At 52.7% G+C, this 17,883-nt stretch overlaps 1 protein-coding gene across 2 annotated transcripts in view; it reads right to left on the bottom strand.

The window, feature by feature from the left end:
* Window positions 1–17,883, bottom strand: part of GNAO1 (G protein subunit alpha o1) — a 161,718-nt gene that overhangs the window by 103,179 nt on the left and 40,656 nt on the right. For both annotated transcript variants that reach the window (XM_074583237.1, XM_074583238.1), the window contains exon 3: window positions 1,750–1,891. In XM_074583237.1, the coding sequence (XP_074439338.1) occupies window positions 1,750–1,891 (142 nt within the window). The remainder of the gene's footprint in view (window positions 1–1,749; window positions 1,892–17,883) is intronic.

Genomic DNA, 17,883 nt, shown 5'->3' with positions numbered 1-17,883 from the left:
CTGGATAAAGCCCTGAGCCACCTGGTTTGACCTCGGCCCCGGCCTTGCTTGAGCAGGAGGTTGGGCTAGACACCTCCTGAGCTCCTTTCCAGCCTGAGTTATCGTACGATCCGAGGGACATTTGGCATCTTCTCCACGGGCATACGAGGGGCCACGACATTTTGCGCAGCCCGGTACTCCCACCCTCATTCCTGGCAGTCCCGATAACAGCTCCCCGTGCTTTGCCAGGGCTGGCACTAACGCAGTGACGAGTTTCCCCCTCCTCAAATTAGGACTTCAGGCATTACAAAAGAAAGAAAAGAAAAAAAAGAAATTTTACGTTTTAAAACTGTCTGCCACCAACTATTTATCAGACACGAGGAATGATTTGTTTCTGCTTTCCTGGGCATAGGTTTTTAGCTGAGACAAGATACGTTGCCTCGCTGAGAGCTGAGTCACCCAGTAATCAACAGATTAATGTATTCAGTTCGAAAGCCATCAGCATTAGTTCTCGGCAAGCTCACAAGAACTCCATTATGGTATCGTCTCTACGTTTGGGATGGAAATGTCTCCAGGATTTAGAGTTCCTGTGGGAAAAATCCCTAGATGCAAAGAAATCAAAATACTCCTTTGCGATTGGGAGAAATAAGGTACCTCTTCATACAGTAACACCACAGCGGGATTTTGGCATCCTTTCCAGTGAATGCTTTTATTATCAACCCTCAGATAAGGAGTTTGGGGTATGTCGTACATCTGTCATTTGAGAGCTACCTAAAAATAGTCGCGACAAACTCAGTGGCACGTAGGACTTCGCCTTTACCAGCTCTTTTATGCGAAGTTATTTTATTTCCAGTGAAACCAAGCAGTTTTACGTTCTCTGGGATGGCAGCATGAAAAAAGGGTGGTCTCGGCTTCTCTCGGGCTCTGAGTTTCCCCGTGCGGGCTCGGCCTGAGCCAGAAAGGCAAGAAGGGAAGGCAGAGGGCTGGCAGGGCACCTCACAGAGGAGCTGCCGTTTAAAAATAGGGAGCTGGTTAAAGTGACTGCAGAGCACCAAGTGGAAAAGGACAGGCTGGCTTAGGTGTGCGGCACGAGAAGGCTGCCAGGCGTCGCATCGTTATTGGGATAACACACACGCTCACGCTGCTGCCCAAGACCCTGCCCGCAACCTCCCTGAAGCAATGCACCCCCCTTGAGAGAAGCTGCTGTTCGGGTACACCCGAATGGGGGATGTGCGAGTCAAAAACCAGCCAAGCCCCCGCAAAAGTCCAGTCCATCCTAAAAGCTGTCCTACATCAGCAGGCTGGAAGGGGTTTGAAGAGCGGCCAAGACTTCTCCCCGAGACATTTCCCCTCGCAGGCCGTGTTCCCAGCGCGGGCACAGCAGACAGGAGACATATCCTCACTGCTTCCCCAGGGCTGTCAGTACCTCCGTCCGGGCTGTCCCTAGATAACCGAATTTCTTTTTTTGTACCGTCCTGGCTAGTGCCAGGGCATGAGAGACCACGGCTGTTGTGACACGGAGGTCCCCAGGGCTACTCTTGCTAGCACGGGTGTACCAATGGCACGTCATATGCGGTTGTGCCTGTGCCTCTGGTTTGCTGTTGCACAAACCGCACGTGCAGTAGGCACACGTCAGTGGCGTAAATCTTCCCCCCCCTCCCTCCTTTTTGCCCCCCAAGGTATTCAGGTTGTGCAAACGCCTCCTGTGAGTGCTCTGGAGCCTCCAGGTGCTCCGTTCTCTGTACCCAAGCGGTGGCGGTTTTAACTTACCCGTCGTTCCTTATCACCGTATTCGATGCCCAAGGTATCCATGGCACGTACAATAGCTGCCAGTGACTGGATAGTGTTGCTGTAGACCACTGGCTTGTACTGCTTCACATCCTCTCCAGAGAAGCCATCCTCGTGGATGATCCTGAAGAAAACACAAAGGACAAAAACGTCTTGAGAATGTCATTTCAGTGGGGGAGACGTTTCAAAGAGAGCTGTGCTCTTTTGAAGAGCGCATCTGCGAGCTCGATTCACTGAATTTAGTGCAGCGTTTCTTTTTAAACCTTTCTGGTTGCTCGCCAGTAGTGTGTCTGAGCCCAGTGCCTGGGATGGGCATCCCTTTTCCTCTCTCTCAAGGAGGTTTTGTGTGGGGTCGGCGCATACGGTACCTCCCTCCCAACCCAACCGCAACCGCCGGAGCCTGGAGCCCCTCGTGTTCGCATCCTCACTGGTCACAGCGGGCAGGTTTCCAGGTCCTACATTATCTTTCCTGTCCAGGTCTATGGAATTATGCTCAATGCTTCCAATGACCATCAGATCCGACCTTAACCCCTGAAACAAGTGGTAGAAAACCCTAGTTCTTGTCCAGTCCTTTTCATAGTAACTCTGGGGGTGCCTTAAAAAGAAACCAGAAGTAAAATACCCCTGTGCACACGGGGACACAGGCATGGATGACTTGGTTGTGTAGCACTTAAAGTAATTAAAACCCTTCACGCCTCCTCCCTCCTTCTCCCTCCTTTAAAACCAGTTTTTCTGCCCAGAGGCATGGCATGTTATCCCTTCCTGAAGCCATGCGGGAATGAGACCCACAGCCCCATCAGCCCTGCGCGCTGGATGCTCCGTGCTTTAGTCTCGATTACACGCCGCAAAACGAGCTATTTGATGGAGTGAGTTCTTGCAGCCCCTTGCTCCAGCCAGAAGACTGACCCCTATCATCTCTTCATCTCTAAGCAGCTCAGGAACTGTGCCCGGGTGTGTCTAGAAAACAGCTACGGTTTGCAGAGCTAATTATGTTTGACAACGATTCTTCCCAGTGAAGACATAAGTTATGATCCTGTCTCTTAAATATTGGCAGAGAGGATGATCTGCTTAGCTGAAATGAAGTCCTTGCTTGCTCATCCTCAGATCTCCCTGGACAACGGGGAGTCCTTCAGCAACAGATCTGGCCGCTGATAAAACCTAGCATCCTGTCTATAACAGGAATTTTGTTTGCTTTTTTTTCTAAATCACGCAAACCAAAGTCCTGACCGGTGCTGGCATCCCCCCGGGGAGAGGGAGCGCTGGCGGGGATCATAGTGAGCTCGCAATGGATACGGTGCTGGGACGGCAGCGGAGAACGGGGCTGGATGCCAGCCCCGTGTTAGTAACGGATGACTACGTGAAGAACAAGGCTGATAGAAACATGCTGACAAAGACACAGATCTACTTCCCACGATGAGAAGCTCATGGAAAGGTTTTCTAACACAAGCGACCGACTCCCTGCTCTCCCCACCACAGCCTTCGCCTGCACATCACTAACACCAAGCTCCTGGGAGGAGCTCCTCCAACACCCTCCCAGTCCTGGAAAAACACAGCTACAAGCAGAGGCAGACCAAGACGGGCAGTAGTTCAAATTAACTGGTGTCCAGGAAATTTTTAAGCTACTGATCCAAGGAACTGGGCAGAGCCCCCTGCTCAGGTACCCCAGCTCCACGAAGGCGGAATTGAAACAGCAGGAGGGGCTGCTGGATTGTCTCACCTGGGCTGGGAAGAGCAGGGATGGATGAAAACCTTTCTGACTTACTAAATCCAGACTTAGAATCACAGAATCATAAAATGGTTTAGGTTGGAAGGGACCTTAAAGCCCACCCAGTGCCACCCCCTGCCCTGGGCAGGGACACCTCCCACCACACCACGTTGCTCCAAGCCCCGTCCAGCCTGGCCTTGAACCCCTCCAGGGATGGGGCAGCCACAGCTTCTCTGGGCAACCTGGGCCAGGGGCTCACCACCCTCACAGCAAACAATTTCTTCCTACCTCATCTAAATCTCTCCTTTTTCAGTGTAAAACTGTTCCCCCTCATCCCATGGCTCCCCTCCCTGCTCCAGAGTCCCTCCCCAGCTTTCCTGGAGCCCCTTTAGGGCCTGGCAGGGGCTGGAAGGTCTCCCCGGAGCCTTCTCTTCTCCAGGCTGAACCCCCCCAGCTCTCTCAGCCTGTCCTCCCAGCAGAGGGGCTCCAGCCCTCCCAGCATCTCCGGGGCCTCCTCTGGCCCCGCTCCAACAGCTCCGTGTCCTTCTGCTGTTGGTGCCCCAGCGCTGGAGGCAGCACTGCAGGGGGGGTCTCACAGAGCAGAGCAGAGGGGCAGAATCCCCCACCCTCGCCCTGCTGCCCACGTTTCTTTTGATGCTTGCCAATTTGTCAAATTTTTTTTCTATAGCTAGTTTTGCTTTTGATCAAGAGTTATGGTCAATAGCAGACCTTCCACCCTGTGGCATTTATTTTGAGTGCACCCAGCTCTTGCGCCGAGGTTTGGAGTAGCAACATTTGAGTAAGGGGGAAGGAGGAGGGCCAGCAGAGCTGTGTGTTGGCACTGCGTCCCACGGACCATTTACCGTTACTCAGATAAGTTGCTGCACTTCTGGGAAATGTGTTCTTTGTCAAAAGTTGCAGTCAAACCTGAAGAGTTATGGCTGGCACAAAGCACACGGGTCTGCATCAATCCCCTCTGAATTCCAGAGAGACCGCGCAGCACCGGTTCCTCCCAGCTCTGAGGACGGCAGCGAGCGGCTCGGCAGAGCGGGACTCCCGCGGGAGGCAGGCGGGCGGTTAGCAAAAGCATCGCCAGGAAGAACTCATTCTTTCCACGTGGTTGGCTCAGGGTTGGATTTTGGGGCAGAGGGGACTAAATGCTGGTTCTGGGGCAACTAAGAGAAGGGAACGTGGGAGGGGGGTAAGAAAGGGGCGAGGAGAGGACGAACATGAGGAGCAGTGTAAGGCGGGGCAAGAGGAGGTAGCTGAGATTTGTCTGGTCCAGCCGTTGGCCATGTCGGCGGGGATCAGAGCCGTGCCCACACCTCGGGCTGGCTTCGTTCCTGCCTGGCAATGGGAGGCATCAGCCAGGGATGGGACATGGCCGAAAGAGGGCTGGGCAGCTGGAGAAGGAAAGAGGTGAGCTTTGGTCTTCTTCAGAGTTTAAACCATCTCTGGCTTTGCACCACGAAGTTGTTGCCTGACATTTTCCTGATCTAGTTGAAGATGTCCCTGCTCACTGCAGGGGGGTTGGACTAGATGACTTTTAAAGGTCCCTTCCAACCCAACACATTCTATGATCCTATGATTTTCACGTCTAAATACTCCGCGCTGCTAAATACTCCGCGCTGCTAAATACTCCAAGCCAGTCGCCTCCCCATCAAGTAACAGGGCTCCTTGTCTTGAAGGGGCAGAATTAAGCAACGGCGAATGGCTCTGGTGTCCCTCCGCGAACGGACTGACATCGTTCAAAGCGCCGACATGAAAAGCGTTACTTCTAAAGGGGGCAGAAAAGAGCGTGGAGAAAAAAAAACCACGCCGATTGTTCTGCTGGGAAATCTCTCCGGGAAGGCAGCCACGGTGACTGAAAGCAGCGCTGCGGATGCCAGTATTGAAGTTCTGCTGTAGGAAGTACCTACGGATTAATCAATCATGCAGTTAGCACATTACCTAATATTTGAGCGAGCAAATCCCCACTGACGAGTGCTGTTCCAAAGCCTGCTAGGACACCATGAACTGGTTTATTGTCCTATATGCTTTTCGCAAATGCTTCTCCTCTTGCTTGCCTTGGCGAGCCGATGGCTGAACTCCCCTAGCAGCTTTTTCCATAGTCCTTTGGAAGCGTTCATGCTGCCGCTCACCCAGTTGGGTTCCACCTTTCTTCTTGCCTGCCATCGTGTTCTGGGCCCCTCTGTACAAGAGGGACACTGAAGTGCTGGAGCGTGGCCAGAGGAGAGCTACCAGGCTGGTGAGGGGTCTGGAGACCAGGTCGTATGAGGAGAGGCTGAGGGAGCTGGGCATGTTTAGCTTGGAGAAGAGGAGGCTGAGGGGAGACCTCATTGCCCTCTGCAACTACCTGAAAGGAGGTTGGAGAGAGGTGGGTGTTGGCCTCTTCTCCCAGGTGAATAATGACAGGACCAGAGGAAATGGTCTGAAGTTGCGGCAGGGGAGGTTTAGATTAGATATTAGGAAGAATTACTTTACTGAAGGAGTGGTCAGGCACTGGAACAGGCTGCTCAGGGAGGTGGTTGAGTCACCATCCCTAGAGGTATTTAAGAAACATCTAGATTTGGCACTTCAGGGCATGCTCTAGTGTCAGAGACTGTAGGTTGTTGGGTTTTTTTGTTTGGTTTGGGTTTTTTTTGTGTGTGTGTATATGGTTGGACTCAATGATCTCAAAGGTCCTTTCCAACCATGAAGATTCTATGATTCTATGATTTACTGCCCAGAGGACATCCAAAGCTCCAACAAGGCTCTCAGGAGGTATGTTGTTGTGGGAGATGGCTTGAGCCTGCTTGTATGCCCCAGGACATGAGAAGCAGTGGGGTTTGGATACTAAAAATGCCCAGAGTGTCGGAACTAATAGAAGCGAGCAGTGTGTCAAGGCTGGGAAGACTTTAAAGGTCCAGGCAGGGTGGGCTAGTCCCCGAGCAACCCGCAAATTAATGGGAACGGGGACTTTTCAGCACTAAAAATGCGAATCCTCCGTTTTCTGAATGGCTGGTGTTTTTCCCCGTGTCCGGGACACAAAGGGAAGTGCCGCAGGCAGGTTCCTCTGCCACGGCAGAGCCGCTTCTCTCCAGGGCAAAGGAAGAAAAGGGATTTAAGAAGATCCCCGGGGGCCGTGGAGGGGGGAGACAACGCTGTGATTTTTAAAAGTGATTCTGAGCAATTAAAAAGCCGTTTCATTCACCAAGTGCCTAATGAAACACCGTGCTCTGAATGGAATGGCGAGAGACAGCTGAAGCAACCTGATTGTCTCATGTCCCCATTAGCGCCTGCTCCCCACCCCTCGGCTGCTAGCAGCAAACCCCACACGTTTGCATCTTACGTTGTCATACTCATTTTAGAACGGCATTAACAGACAGGTATTTGCTGGGGAAACCGGATCAGATCTTCTGCCGTCCCCCAGCAAGTCATCAATCCCGAAGAAGCGCCCAGTGCCTCAGCGATTATTGCTTAATTACAAAATAAATGAAATACTTGGAAACGAAGCGGTGGTGGTGGTGGGGGGGCAATTCTGCGCAGCGGCTCGTTTTGGCTCCCGTTCAACAAAGCACTTACATGCCTTCAGCCTCTCACTACAAACCGAACGCATTTAAAAGGCAAAGCCGAAGATAATGTTGCCGCGTGTCCCGGCTGACACGCGCTGCCCCAGCGGCTGTGGAGCAGCAGCTTTGGAGGGAGAAGACCACAGCTCCAGCCGGGTCGCCTAGCTCACTCCTGGGGGGAATTCTTGTCCATCTATCCCAAAAACCTCCCCCCAGCCCCGCTCTGGTCTCAGACAAGTTATTCCAGCACTTTCCTTCCAGCCCTTCCAACCTAAGCCAGGCTTAGTCTATGACTCTTCTAGACCTTCTCCCACCGGGTCCTCTTCCTTCTCGAGGCGCAGTGCCCCAGACCAGACCCGGTCCTCACTCCTCTGACCTGCCAAGACCATTTGAAGCTGTAAAGCTTGTCCTCCGACATGCTCAAATACCTCTCCCGGCTCCACATCACTGCTAGATGTTAATTATGTATTTTCATCCATTCTTCATTGATGAAAGTTCGGAAGGAAACCAACTCCTGCAGAGCCCTGGTCGACAGCGTCCTCTGCTCTGACCATGAGCCACCGGTAACTCTGTTCTTTGGGAATGGGTTGTGCTACTCATCCATTTCTGTGTAAGATCTAAAGCAGTTTTATCCAGACTGTTTTTCCAGGTCACTTTTTGAAAGTCAAGTGGGACTGTGTCAAGCCCTTCCCAAAATCTAGATGCGGCACCAACTATTCCTCTCCTTCTCCTGCCAAGAAATTGAATGAGATCAGTTTAACGCACCTCATTTTTGTATAATCCATGCTGGATGTCACTGATCTCCCTTTTTATCTCCTAGGTGCTTGCAAATTGTTTGACTGATAGTTCTTTTCTCCTGAAAGCTTCTAGAAGTTGACTGGTCTATAATTCTTACTCCTCTTTTCTCCCTCTATATTTAGAGATAGGCACCCTGTTTACATTTTTTTTTCCCTTGTCTTCTGGTACCTCACCTGCCCTCCAAGAGCTCTCAAGGAGAAGTGTTTGTATTCCCGAGATGGCGCCAGCAGAGCCTGTAAGAATGTAGTAAGAAGTTCCTTAAACACGGCCAGCCTGAAGACATTTAATCTTACAAAACCTGCCCTTCTTGTGCCAGAGGGAGAGAGACGGCAGCGCTCAGCGGCAGAGCCTGTTGCAGACACTTCTGCTCGGTATCCTCCATCCCTTCCACGGCTCTACACGCAGGCTCTCCTTTCCTGATGGACACAGCCCTGCCTCATGTCTCCTGCACTTCATCATCACTCCAGAACCTCCAGCCAACACCTCCGAAACGTTTCCTGCTAAATTCAGGGAGCTCTGTGTGGCTTCAGACTGTCTGCGTCACTGTAAAAGACATACGTAGAGACTTCCAGTTGCCTACCAGAGAAAATAAATCCCATACTGTTTCTGTTTTACCTAAGGTGATTTACTTTCAATCAGCACGATGATGCTTCCAGCTGAATGAAGTTTTCCCATACCAATGCAGATCCCTAAAATTACAGCGATTTGCTTAAATAAAGCCAGGCGAGAAATCACGAAGAGATTATTACGCTCTGAGTGTACGGCAAGCAAACGCCTTGCAAATGAAGGGTACAGCCCCTGTGAGAGTGTCCTCACTCCTTGCCTTCACCGGGACAAACACAGGCTCTGAGAGGTCATTGCACAGCTTTCCTGCAGAGCCTGGTGCCACAGCGAGGAGTTCGACCTCTCGGGGCTGCAGGAGGCTGAGCTGGTGGCAGTGGTGCCCTGGGCAGGACCCACAGCTCCGCTCCAGCCTGGATGGTCGTGTTCTCCTCTGCAGCCTTTCCCTCCACGGCAGGAGAGCCCCAGGCTCCCCAGGACTCCGTACAGGGAGCTCCTGAAGTCCACATGGACAAGGCGGGCAGGGAGAACGTCCCAGCCGATGCGCAGGGCGTGAGATGCTACAGGGTGCGAAGTGCTGCTTGCAGCTGCAGGAGATCCACGGCAGAAGGGAGGTGGCGTGAAAGGGACAACCGAGTATTTGGCCATGGACGCATCCTGGGCTGCATCAAAAGAAGCGTGGCCAGCAGGTTGAGGGAGGCGATTCTGCCCCTCTGCTCCGCTCTGGTGAGACCCCATCTGGAGTACTGCGTCCAGCTCTGGAGCCCTCAGCACAAGAAGGATGTGGACCTGTAGGAGCGGGGCCAGAGGAGGCCCTGGAGATGGTGGGAGGGCTGGAGCCCCTCTGCTGGGAGGACAGGCTGAGAGAGCTGGGGGGGTTCAGCCTGGAGAAGGCAGAGAGGGGATCTTATCAACGCTTATAAACACTTAAAGGGTGGGTGTCAGGAGGATGGGGCCAGGCTCTTCTCAGTGGTGCCCAGCGACAGGACAAGGGGGAACGGGCACAAACTTGACCATAGGAAGTTCCACCTAAACACGAGGAGGAACTTCTTTCCTGTGAGGGTGGCAGAGCCCTGGCACAGGCTGCCCAGAGAGGTGGTGGAGTCTCCGTCTCTGGAGACATTCCAAACCCGCCTGGACGCGTTCCTGTGCCACCTGCTGTGGGTGACCCTGCTCTGGCAGGGGGTTGGACTGGATGATCTCCAGAGGTCCCTTCCAACCCCACCATTCTGTGATTCTGGTGAGGCTGGGCAGAGCTTGAGTCAAAAGGAAAAAAACCTAATTTTGAAGAAAACTCTGTATGCTGTGTTTGCAAATGGGGAAAAATAATCATGCAAAAATCTGACTTTCACATGAAAGGAAAGGAAAGGAAGGGAAGGGAAGGGAAGGGAAGGGAAGGGAAGGGAAGGGAAGGGAAGGGAAGGGAAGGGAAGGGAAGGGAAGGGAAGGGAAGGGAAGGGAAGGGAAGGGAAGGGAAGGGAAGGGAAGGGAAGGGAAGGGAAGGGAAGGGAAGGGAAGGGAAGGGAAGGGAAGGGAAGGGAAGGGAAGGGAAGGGAAGGGAAGGGAAGGGAAGGGAAGGGAAGGGAAGGGAAGGGAAGGGAAGGGAAGGGAAGGGAAGGGAAGGGAAGGGAAGGGAAGGGAAGGGAAGGGAAGGGAAGGGAAGGGAAGGGAAGGGAAGGGAAGGGAAGGGAAGGGAAGGGAAGGGAAGGGGTTGATCAAATTTTGATGGCAAATCCGCCGCTGGAGGTAATCAGCTACTTTAAAATTTATTTTTATCTTGATATGAGGTTAAAAAGTTTGTTTACAGGGGAGTTATGAAGCTAAATTCCAGTGATTCTCTTCTCACTCATTTAATAGCCTGAAATGCGATTAAAATCTCCTGGATTATATTAAATTAAATCAACACAGATGCCCATGACCTTGTGTCTCAAAGACTGCAAAGGCACAGCTCAGACCTCTGTGACAGGGCGCAAAATTCTCAAACCTCTCCGTCTTTTCCCGCTCGGCTGTGCTTGAACGACACGTTGTCCATCCCATTCCCGCAAGCGATTCTCCGAGATGAAGATTAAGATGACCGTTTGCCCGCTTTTTTGAAAAGAAAAACAGTTTCCTTAGTCAGGGCCATCTCAAAACTGCAAATGGAGCTCATTTTAAAAAGCGTCTATTTTTTCCACCTGGGTTTTTAACGCCAGTCCAAGAAATACCGCTGGAGCCCTGTGACAGACTCCCCCCGGCTGGGGGAAATCTCCGCTCTGCAGGAAATACCTTTGGGTCACTCAAAACGGAATTCTTACCACCAACGTATTTCTTGCACGCAGAGACGTTATTCCAACTAACCAGCTGGTTCATGTTAAAAACAAGAAGCAAATCCATCGGGCCGTTGTAAATGCTGACAAAATCTAGGGCCCTGGAAATGGCCGAGCTCATTCAAACCCATCGCAAACCCATCATGGACCTGTACAGAGCAGGAACATCCTTGCTCTTCCAAGGGAGCTGAATTTGTGCCCAATATCAACGCCTGTAAGTAACCGATGCCTTCACAAGGTCTAGCCCAAGCTGGGCGCGCGCTTCTGCACCTTAATGCCGGCCAAAACACTAGAAAATCATGTCGTAAGAAACTCTCTTGTGCGTACTCAAAATGGTTGTCACCACCACCTTATTTTTTGCTTGTAGAAGCGCAGCTATCGAGCTAACGATGATGAGCTTCTAGACATGTAGGGGCCAGGTACTGCATCTTCCCAAAAACCTTTGATTTCGGGTTGTTTTCAGGCATGTAAAATATACGCTGGATTCTCTTCATTTCCAGTTTAACATGGCCCAAAACCAAAAACAAGTGCACTAAAGAGAAGTGCCAATGTGACGCTGTGTCTCTGCCGTCCTGTGGCTTGTTGGAAGTGGCTCTTAGTCTTTTTTTTTAATTATTTTTTAATCGAGTTCTACATCGACGCTTCCTTTTGGCTTTGGGCTGTCTCGAGGGGTGACCCTCACTTGGTTTCCAGATGGTGGCTGAGAGGAGAGGAGGTTTCCTGGGCCGTAAGCTCCGTTCCCTACACCAGAGCCGGGGTCTGGGCTCTGGGGTTGGTGTGGGGCGCTGCAGGGACCCTTCCCACCTCTGCTCTCTGAAGACTGCTTCAGCAGTTACGTTTTCTAACAGGAAGCAGCGGAGTGACACGCTCCGCTTTTAAACGTGTGTATAAAACAAGTCGAAGAGCATAAACAGCCTGCCGCTTCCCAAAAGTAATTAATTACTGCTGAGAAATGAAAGACACCACTACTGATACTTCAAAGGCAGGCAAGGCTGAGCGCGCAGGGCAAGTCCAGCCACTGTGCTAGCGCTCCAGCCAAACGCCACAGGGACGTAGTCATCCTTTGGAATTGAACGCCACAAAGTCAGGAAAATGAAGCATCCCGTGGCTAAATCCTAAGTATTACCCCCGCAGAGCCCAGCTGTGCCCAGAGCCAACGGTCCCCTGCCCTCAGCTGCTTGGCCCTGCCGGGGCCACAGCTGCCCTGGGTCCAGTGCTGGGCTCCCCAGTTCCAGGAGGACAGGGAACCGGTGGAGAGAGTCCAGCGGAGGCTACGGAGACATTGAGGGGATGGAGCATCTCTCTGCTGAGGAAAGGCTGAGAGCCCTGGGGCTGTTCAGCCTGGAGAAGAGCAGGCTGAGAGGGGATCTCATCAATGCTTATAAACGCTTAAAGGGTGGGTGTCAGGAGGATGGGGCCAGGCTCTTCTCAGTGGTGCGCAGCGACAGGACAAGGGGGAACGGGCACAACCTTGACCATAGGAAGTTCCACCTCAACATGAGGAGGAACTTCTTTCCTGTGAGGGTGGCAGAGCCCTGGCACAGGCTGCCCAGAGAGGTGGTGGAGTCTCCATCTCTGGAGACATTCCAACCCCGCCTGGACGTGTTCCTGTGCCACCTGCTGTGGGTGACCCTGCTCTGGCAGGGGGTTGGATGGGATGATCTCTGAAGATCCCTTCCACAGCCTATAGGAGAGACGGGGAAGAACTCTTTATGAGGGAATGTAGCAATAGGGCAAGGGGTAACGGTTTCAAACTGAAAGAAGGGAAATTTAGGTTAGATAGTAGGAAGAAATTGTTTGCTGTGAGGGTGGTGAGCCCCTGGCCCAGGTTGCCCAGAGAAGCTGTGGCTGCCCCATCCCTGGAGGGGTTCAAGGCCAGGCTGGACGGGGCATGGAGCAATCTGGGCTGGTGGGAGGTGTCCCTGCCCAGGGCAGAAGGGTTGGAACTACATGATCTTTAAGGTCCCTTCCAACCCAAACCATTCGATGATTCTATAATTCTATGATACCAGTGGTTCTACCCACCCGAGTCACCCTAATGATATTTTTTTTCCCGCAGAGACCACTGGCCCCAGAGGGGTCCCGGTGCCCAGACACACCACCCTGCTCCCAAGTGCTAATGACACTACAAACGAGCTGCCCATTTCCCGGCAGCCGCCGGTTCCCGTGGAGGTCGGGCTGGTGCTGGCGGGTGGCACACGCGGGCTGAGGACCCGACTCCAAGAGCTGCCGCCGAACCAAACCCAAACCTCACCCCCCTCCCCAAACACACCGACACCGGGGATGGTGCCGTTGGGGTGCAGTCGGGAGGCGGGAGGGGAATCCATCGCGCTTGATGATACCAAAGCAAGGCAACAGACACTCTTTCTCGCTGCCCCAGATGGGGTTTTTACTCTCCCCGGCGCCCAAGGGGGAGCAAAGGGCAGGAGCGGGGGCGCAGGGGGGGCTGCCCAGACCCCCACCTCCCGCAGTGAGCCGGGGCGGCGCAGACCCGGGCTGCACGCAACGGCAGGCCACTGGCATAGTTCGGTTTTACTGAAATTTGCAGTTGCGTAACTTTGACAACGTGCCCTCTCCTGGGGCCCTTAATATTAAGATCAAATATTGCATACCCTACGTGCACCTAATTAGCTTTAATACGCATCCTGCTCGGCTCAGTGAGAGCAGCAAAGAAACACAGTCAAAAATGATTAGATGGGGATTTTTTTTTTTTTTCCACGATTGAAAAAAAAAACAAACCCCAAAACCCAGCAGGCAGCTGGATGGACTACACAGATTCCTGCAGCAGCCTTTGCATTGGATGAGATTGCAATTTTTCTGTGGAAAAAGCCTGGGAGCCAAAAGGGGTTTCAAATAGCACCAGCGGAGGCTGGCAGCTGCGTCCTTCTCCGTGCGTTCCCAAATAATACTCTGGCGAAGGGAAAAGGGTTCCCGATCCCAGTGACTTATCCTCCCGATCCCGCGCAACATGCTACACGGTCCATCTACTTTGTCCACGCTCTGCCCGAGACCCGCGAGAGGGGAAAAAAAATAAAAATCCAGCGGGCCGGTGATGACCCACATGAGAGAATTCTCATTAATTCCTCAGCAATGTTACATAAGGTCATTTTGTTGAATTAAAATTATTGGGATTAATCCTCTTAAATGTTCTCTTCGATGCAAGGGGGATCCAACTGCAGCTGGATCATCCCACAGCTGGTTCTAGAAAGTCAAAACAGTGTTTTAAGGCCCCGTAATGGTTTTGTTAAATTCATCCCCTGAACAAGGACACAAAGCAGCTTTTTATGGCTTTTTTAGATCACTTACAACTTCTGTAAGCTGTCATTAACTATCATCAAAGCCTGAAAAACGAGGCAAATGGGTTCAACGTCAGTTTTACCGCCCAAACCTAAATAATAATATTTTTGGTTTCCCATCTGCCTCATCTGAAGTGTTTTGATAGCTGGAAGGTGACTTTGCCTTTCAAAACCTTTTCAGATGATGCTCTCCATCACCAAACACGGTGCGGACAACTGAGGAAACGAAGGGACATACCCAGCCTCTTCAGCGGCCCCTGTGTTTCATCCTCAAGTCAAGTACCACCATCAAATCCCACAAGGAACCTGCTCTACTGGGAGGTGTCCCTGCCCAGGGCAGGAGGTGGAACTGGGTGGGCTTTAAGGTCCCTTCCAACCCAAACCGTTCCATGATCCTAGGAATAAGAACAGAGCAACCTTGTGTATTTTTCCCAGATATTAAGGGTCAGTGCATGACTCAGGGTATCAAAGCAAGACTTTGGAGGACGTGCCCAGTTCCCAGCCTGGTTCCTAAGCCCCCATGCAACAAACACAGCTTCCAAAGTTCTACTGAAATCCATTGGGATTCAGAGTTACTCCCCCCGTGCCTAGAGCTGGTTTTTGCACAGCTGACATATTTTTCTGTGTGTCCTAGCTGTACCAGCGCTCATTAGGAATCATGTGCTGTCATGAAAACACTCAGCTAAAATAAAAAGATGCTTTAAAGCAGCTTTGCTTTTTTGGGATATCAAATCCAGCAGCAACTGTCTTTCTGAAGCAATAATTGATGTGTTTGATTAGCTCTGGTAGCAGATGGGGTGGTTTTTTTCAGTACTTTTGATGTTTTAACATGTTAAGCTGCGAAGGAATCAATTCTGGAAAGAGTGATTATGCCATTCCTCGTACCCTGTCCATCTTCCCTGGCATGGACGACAGCTCCGGGGCTCCATCTCTGAGCGTTGCGCTTGCCACGAGCCCCGGGGCGTGCTGCCAAGCTGGCACGAGCCTGGCTATCTCTGCTCGGCAACCTTTGAGTCATGGCGTTCCCAGGTCCGCAACGTGCTGCCCCTCCGTTAGAGGATGGAACCAACCACCACACCCCACCGACCACAGCCCCGGGAAGAAATCCTCGACGACTGCCACAGATCCCCCACGGAGGGCAAATTTCGCAATCCAAATGGGGATCACAGAATCACAGAATGGTGGGGGTTGGAAGGGACCTCTGCAGATCATCCAGTCCAACCCCCTGCCAGAGCAGGGTCACCCACAGCAGGTGGCACAGGAACGCGTCCAGGCGGGGTTGGAATGTCTCTAGAGATGGAGACTCCACCACCTCTCTGGGCAGCCTGTGCCAGGGCTCTGCCACCCTCACAGGAAAGAAGTTCCTCCTCGTGTTTAGGTGGAACTTCCTATGGTCAAGGTTGTGCCCGTTCCCCCTTGTCCTGTTGCTGGGCACCACTGAAAAGAGCCTGGCCCCATCCTCCTGACACCCACCCTTTAAGTGTTTATAAGTGCTGATAAGATCCCCCCTCAGCTGTCTTTTTTCCAGACTGAAGAGACCCAAATCCCTCAGCCTTTCTTCATCAGAGAGTTGTTCCAGTCCCCTCAGCATCTTGGTAGCCCTTTGCTGTCCCCTCTCCAGCAGTTCCCTCTCCTTCTTGAACCAAGGAGCCCAGAACTGGACACAGCACTCCAGATGCGGCCTCCCCAGGGCCATGGCAGAGGGGGAGGATGACCTCCCTCCACCTGCTGGCCACACTCTTCTTGATGCCCCCCAGGATGCCATTGGCCTTCTTGGCCACAGGGGCCCATTGCTGGCTCATGGTCACCCTGTTGTCCACCAGGACTCCCAGGTCTCTTTCCACAGAGCTGCTCTCCAGCAGGTCAGCCCCCAGCCTGTACTGGAACATTGTCTGCTGTGTACTGGGATTGTCTGCTGTGTACTGGGATCGCCTGCTGTGTACTGGGATCGCCCGCTGTAGAGGTGATAAAAGCCCTGGGCAGAGGGAGGGTGTTTTGGTTCTGGCTGCTCACGTCTGCCGGCTGCCTCGAGGCTTTCTGAGCTGGGGATTTTGAGCTGAAAGGTGGCAGATCTGGTATTTTAGGATTCCGCCCACGCTGTTAATAAGGTTTCGCAGCAGGAAAGGAGGTATGTTGCACTTGTGATTAATTACATGTATTTGGATATATTTAAATCACAACTTCGACACTTGTGCTCCAAGAGCAGGTTATCTGAAGGGAAGAGAAATGCAGAGCTCTTCCCTGACACCTGCCACAAGGATTCAACCGCATAACATTAACCCTTCAGGCATCCTCAAATCCAGCTGATGTTTAGAAAATACCAGCGGGGGGACGAGAGGGTGAGCGCTCTGTGGCCATGGGGGAAGGCTCTGCCTCAGCCCCGAGCCTCCCACCCACCACTGCCCTGAGAAAGAAGCAGCAACAAGTCTTGCCCAGCGTCTCCCCACACTTTTCAGCTGAGCTATTCCCAAAAAGTACTGTTTGGAAAAGGGTTTGAAGCCCTCGGGAATCCTCAGTGGCCTTCCCTGGCCGGGAGGAGAGGAAGGGCTCTGCTCTGGGGGTCCCACTGTGCGTCTCTCCGTGTCCCCGTCTCTCCGAGCTGGGACGGCCAGTCACTGCCTCCCCGCGAGGCTGCTGGGGCGCTGGGTGGCACTGGGAGCCAGCGTGCTGACAAATATTCCCGTGCCTGTGCGGCGTGGTGGAAGAATACAAACATACATGCCACAACGAACGCGCCCGCTGCCAAAAGAACACGAATAATTCGTTTGCCCTTGCTCTGCAGAGTGAGCTGTGGCTTTGCAGCTGGATCCAAGCACTGTCCCGTGGCCTCTCGGCAGCAGCAGGAGGGAAGGACCTGGCTCTAACTGGGAGAGCTCCTATAAAACCAGTGGACCGAGGACTGGCCACCGGCGGAAAGCAGCGGAGCTCCCCCGCATCCCTGGGTGACTCAGCCAGCCCGATGGCATCCTCAGGGTGCCCCTGTCCCAGCCTCTCCCGCCCTCCCTGGCTGAGGGACAGGTCCCCGCGCTGGCCTAGAGCTTCGTGTCAGCTTCCGGCACGGCAGCTCCTGCCAGCGGAGAAGGGAGCGACCCGGAATCGGGTGTCTGGGGTACCCTGGCCAGACGTTCTCCTGCCTCTGAAAGCCTGGCTTGGGGCCAGGCTGGCAATTAAGCTCTCCTTGCCAGGCCCGCCTTCTCCTAATGGCAGCCCCAGAGCGCTGCGCTACCAAGAAAGGAGGCGGCGGCGGCGGCTGGGAAGCCAGCCTCTGGAGACGGCATCAGGGAGCAAGCCTGGCAACTCTTCTCAGCGTCTCCTCCTTCTGCGTGGCGTGGTGGCCACCAGCCCCCCGCAGAAGCCACAGGTGCCATGGTGGAAGGAGCTGTCACCGGTGCACAGACCAGTTCTGGTTCCACTAAGCCGCTTTCTAGGTAGACACAAGAACTGAGAGCAGAACTGTATTTAACACGTGTAAACGCGTTTGCCCATTATGCTGGGAAGCGACCGCTGTGACAAACATCTCAGAAAATGAGTATGTTCCTCCTACTGCTTTCATCAGTCTTTGTCATCCCCCATGTCCTCAGCTTCAATTGAGAAATTCCTTATTGATTTAATTTGCAAATGCCTATAAGTGTTTCCCGAGAGCAGCTGAGAAGACGACGCACCGCGGTTCAAAGCGACCGTCTGAACCGCGTTATAAAGCACCCAGCTAGATTTGGGAAACTTGCCTCGTAATAAATTTACTCCACATCTGATCGTCGGAGTTCAAGCTTATCTCTAGTATTATTGAACTGTCCCCGGTGTAAAACGTTCCTGCCTTCTGGAGAGGTCTGATTGGATTCATAGAGGCTGAGGTTTAATTAGTGTAGACGACTTTGACTCTCTCTGCCCACCCACGTAGC

The sequence above is a fragment of the Larus michahellis genome, chromosome 4 (genome assembly GCF_964199755.1).
Source record: "Larus michahellis chromosome 4, bLarMic1.1, whole genome shotgun sequence".
Lineage (NCBI taxonomy): Eukaryota > Metazoa > Chordata > Aves > Charadriiformes > Laridae > Larus > Larus michahellis.
Note: the sequence above shows the minus strand (reverse complement) of the source record. Positions and strands in the feature narration are given on the sequence as shown.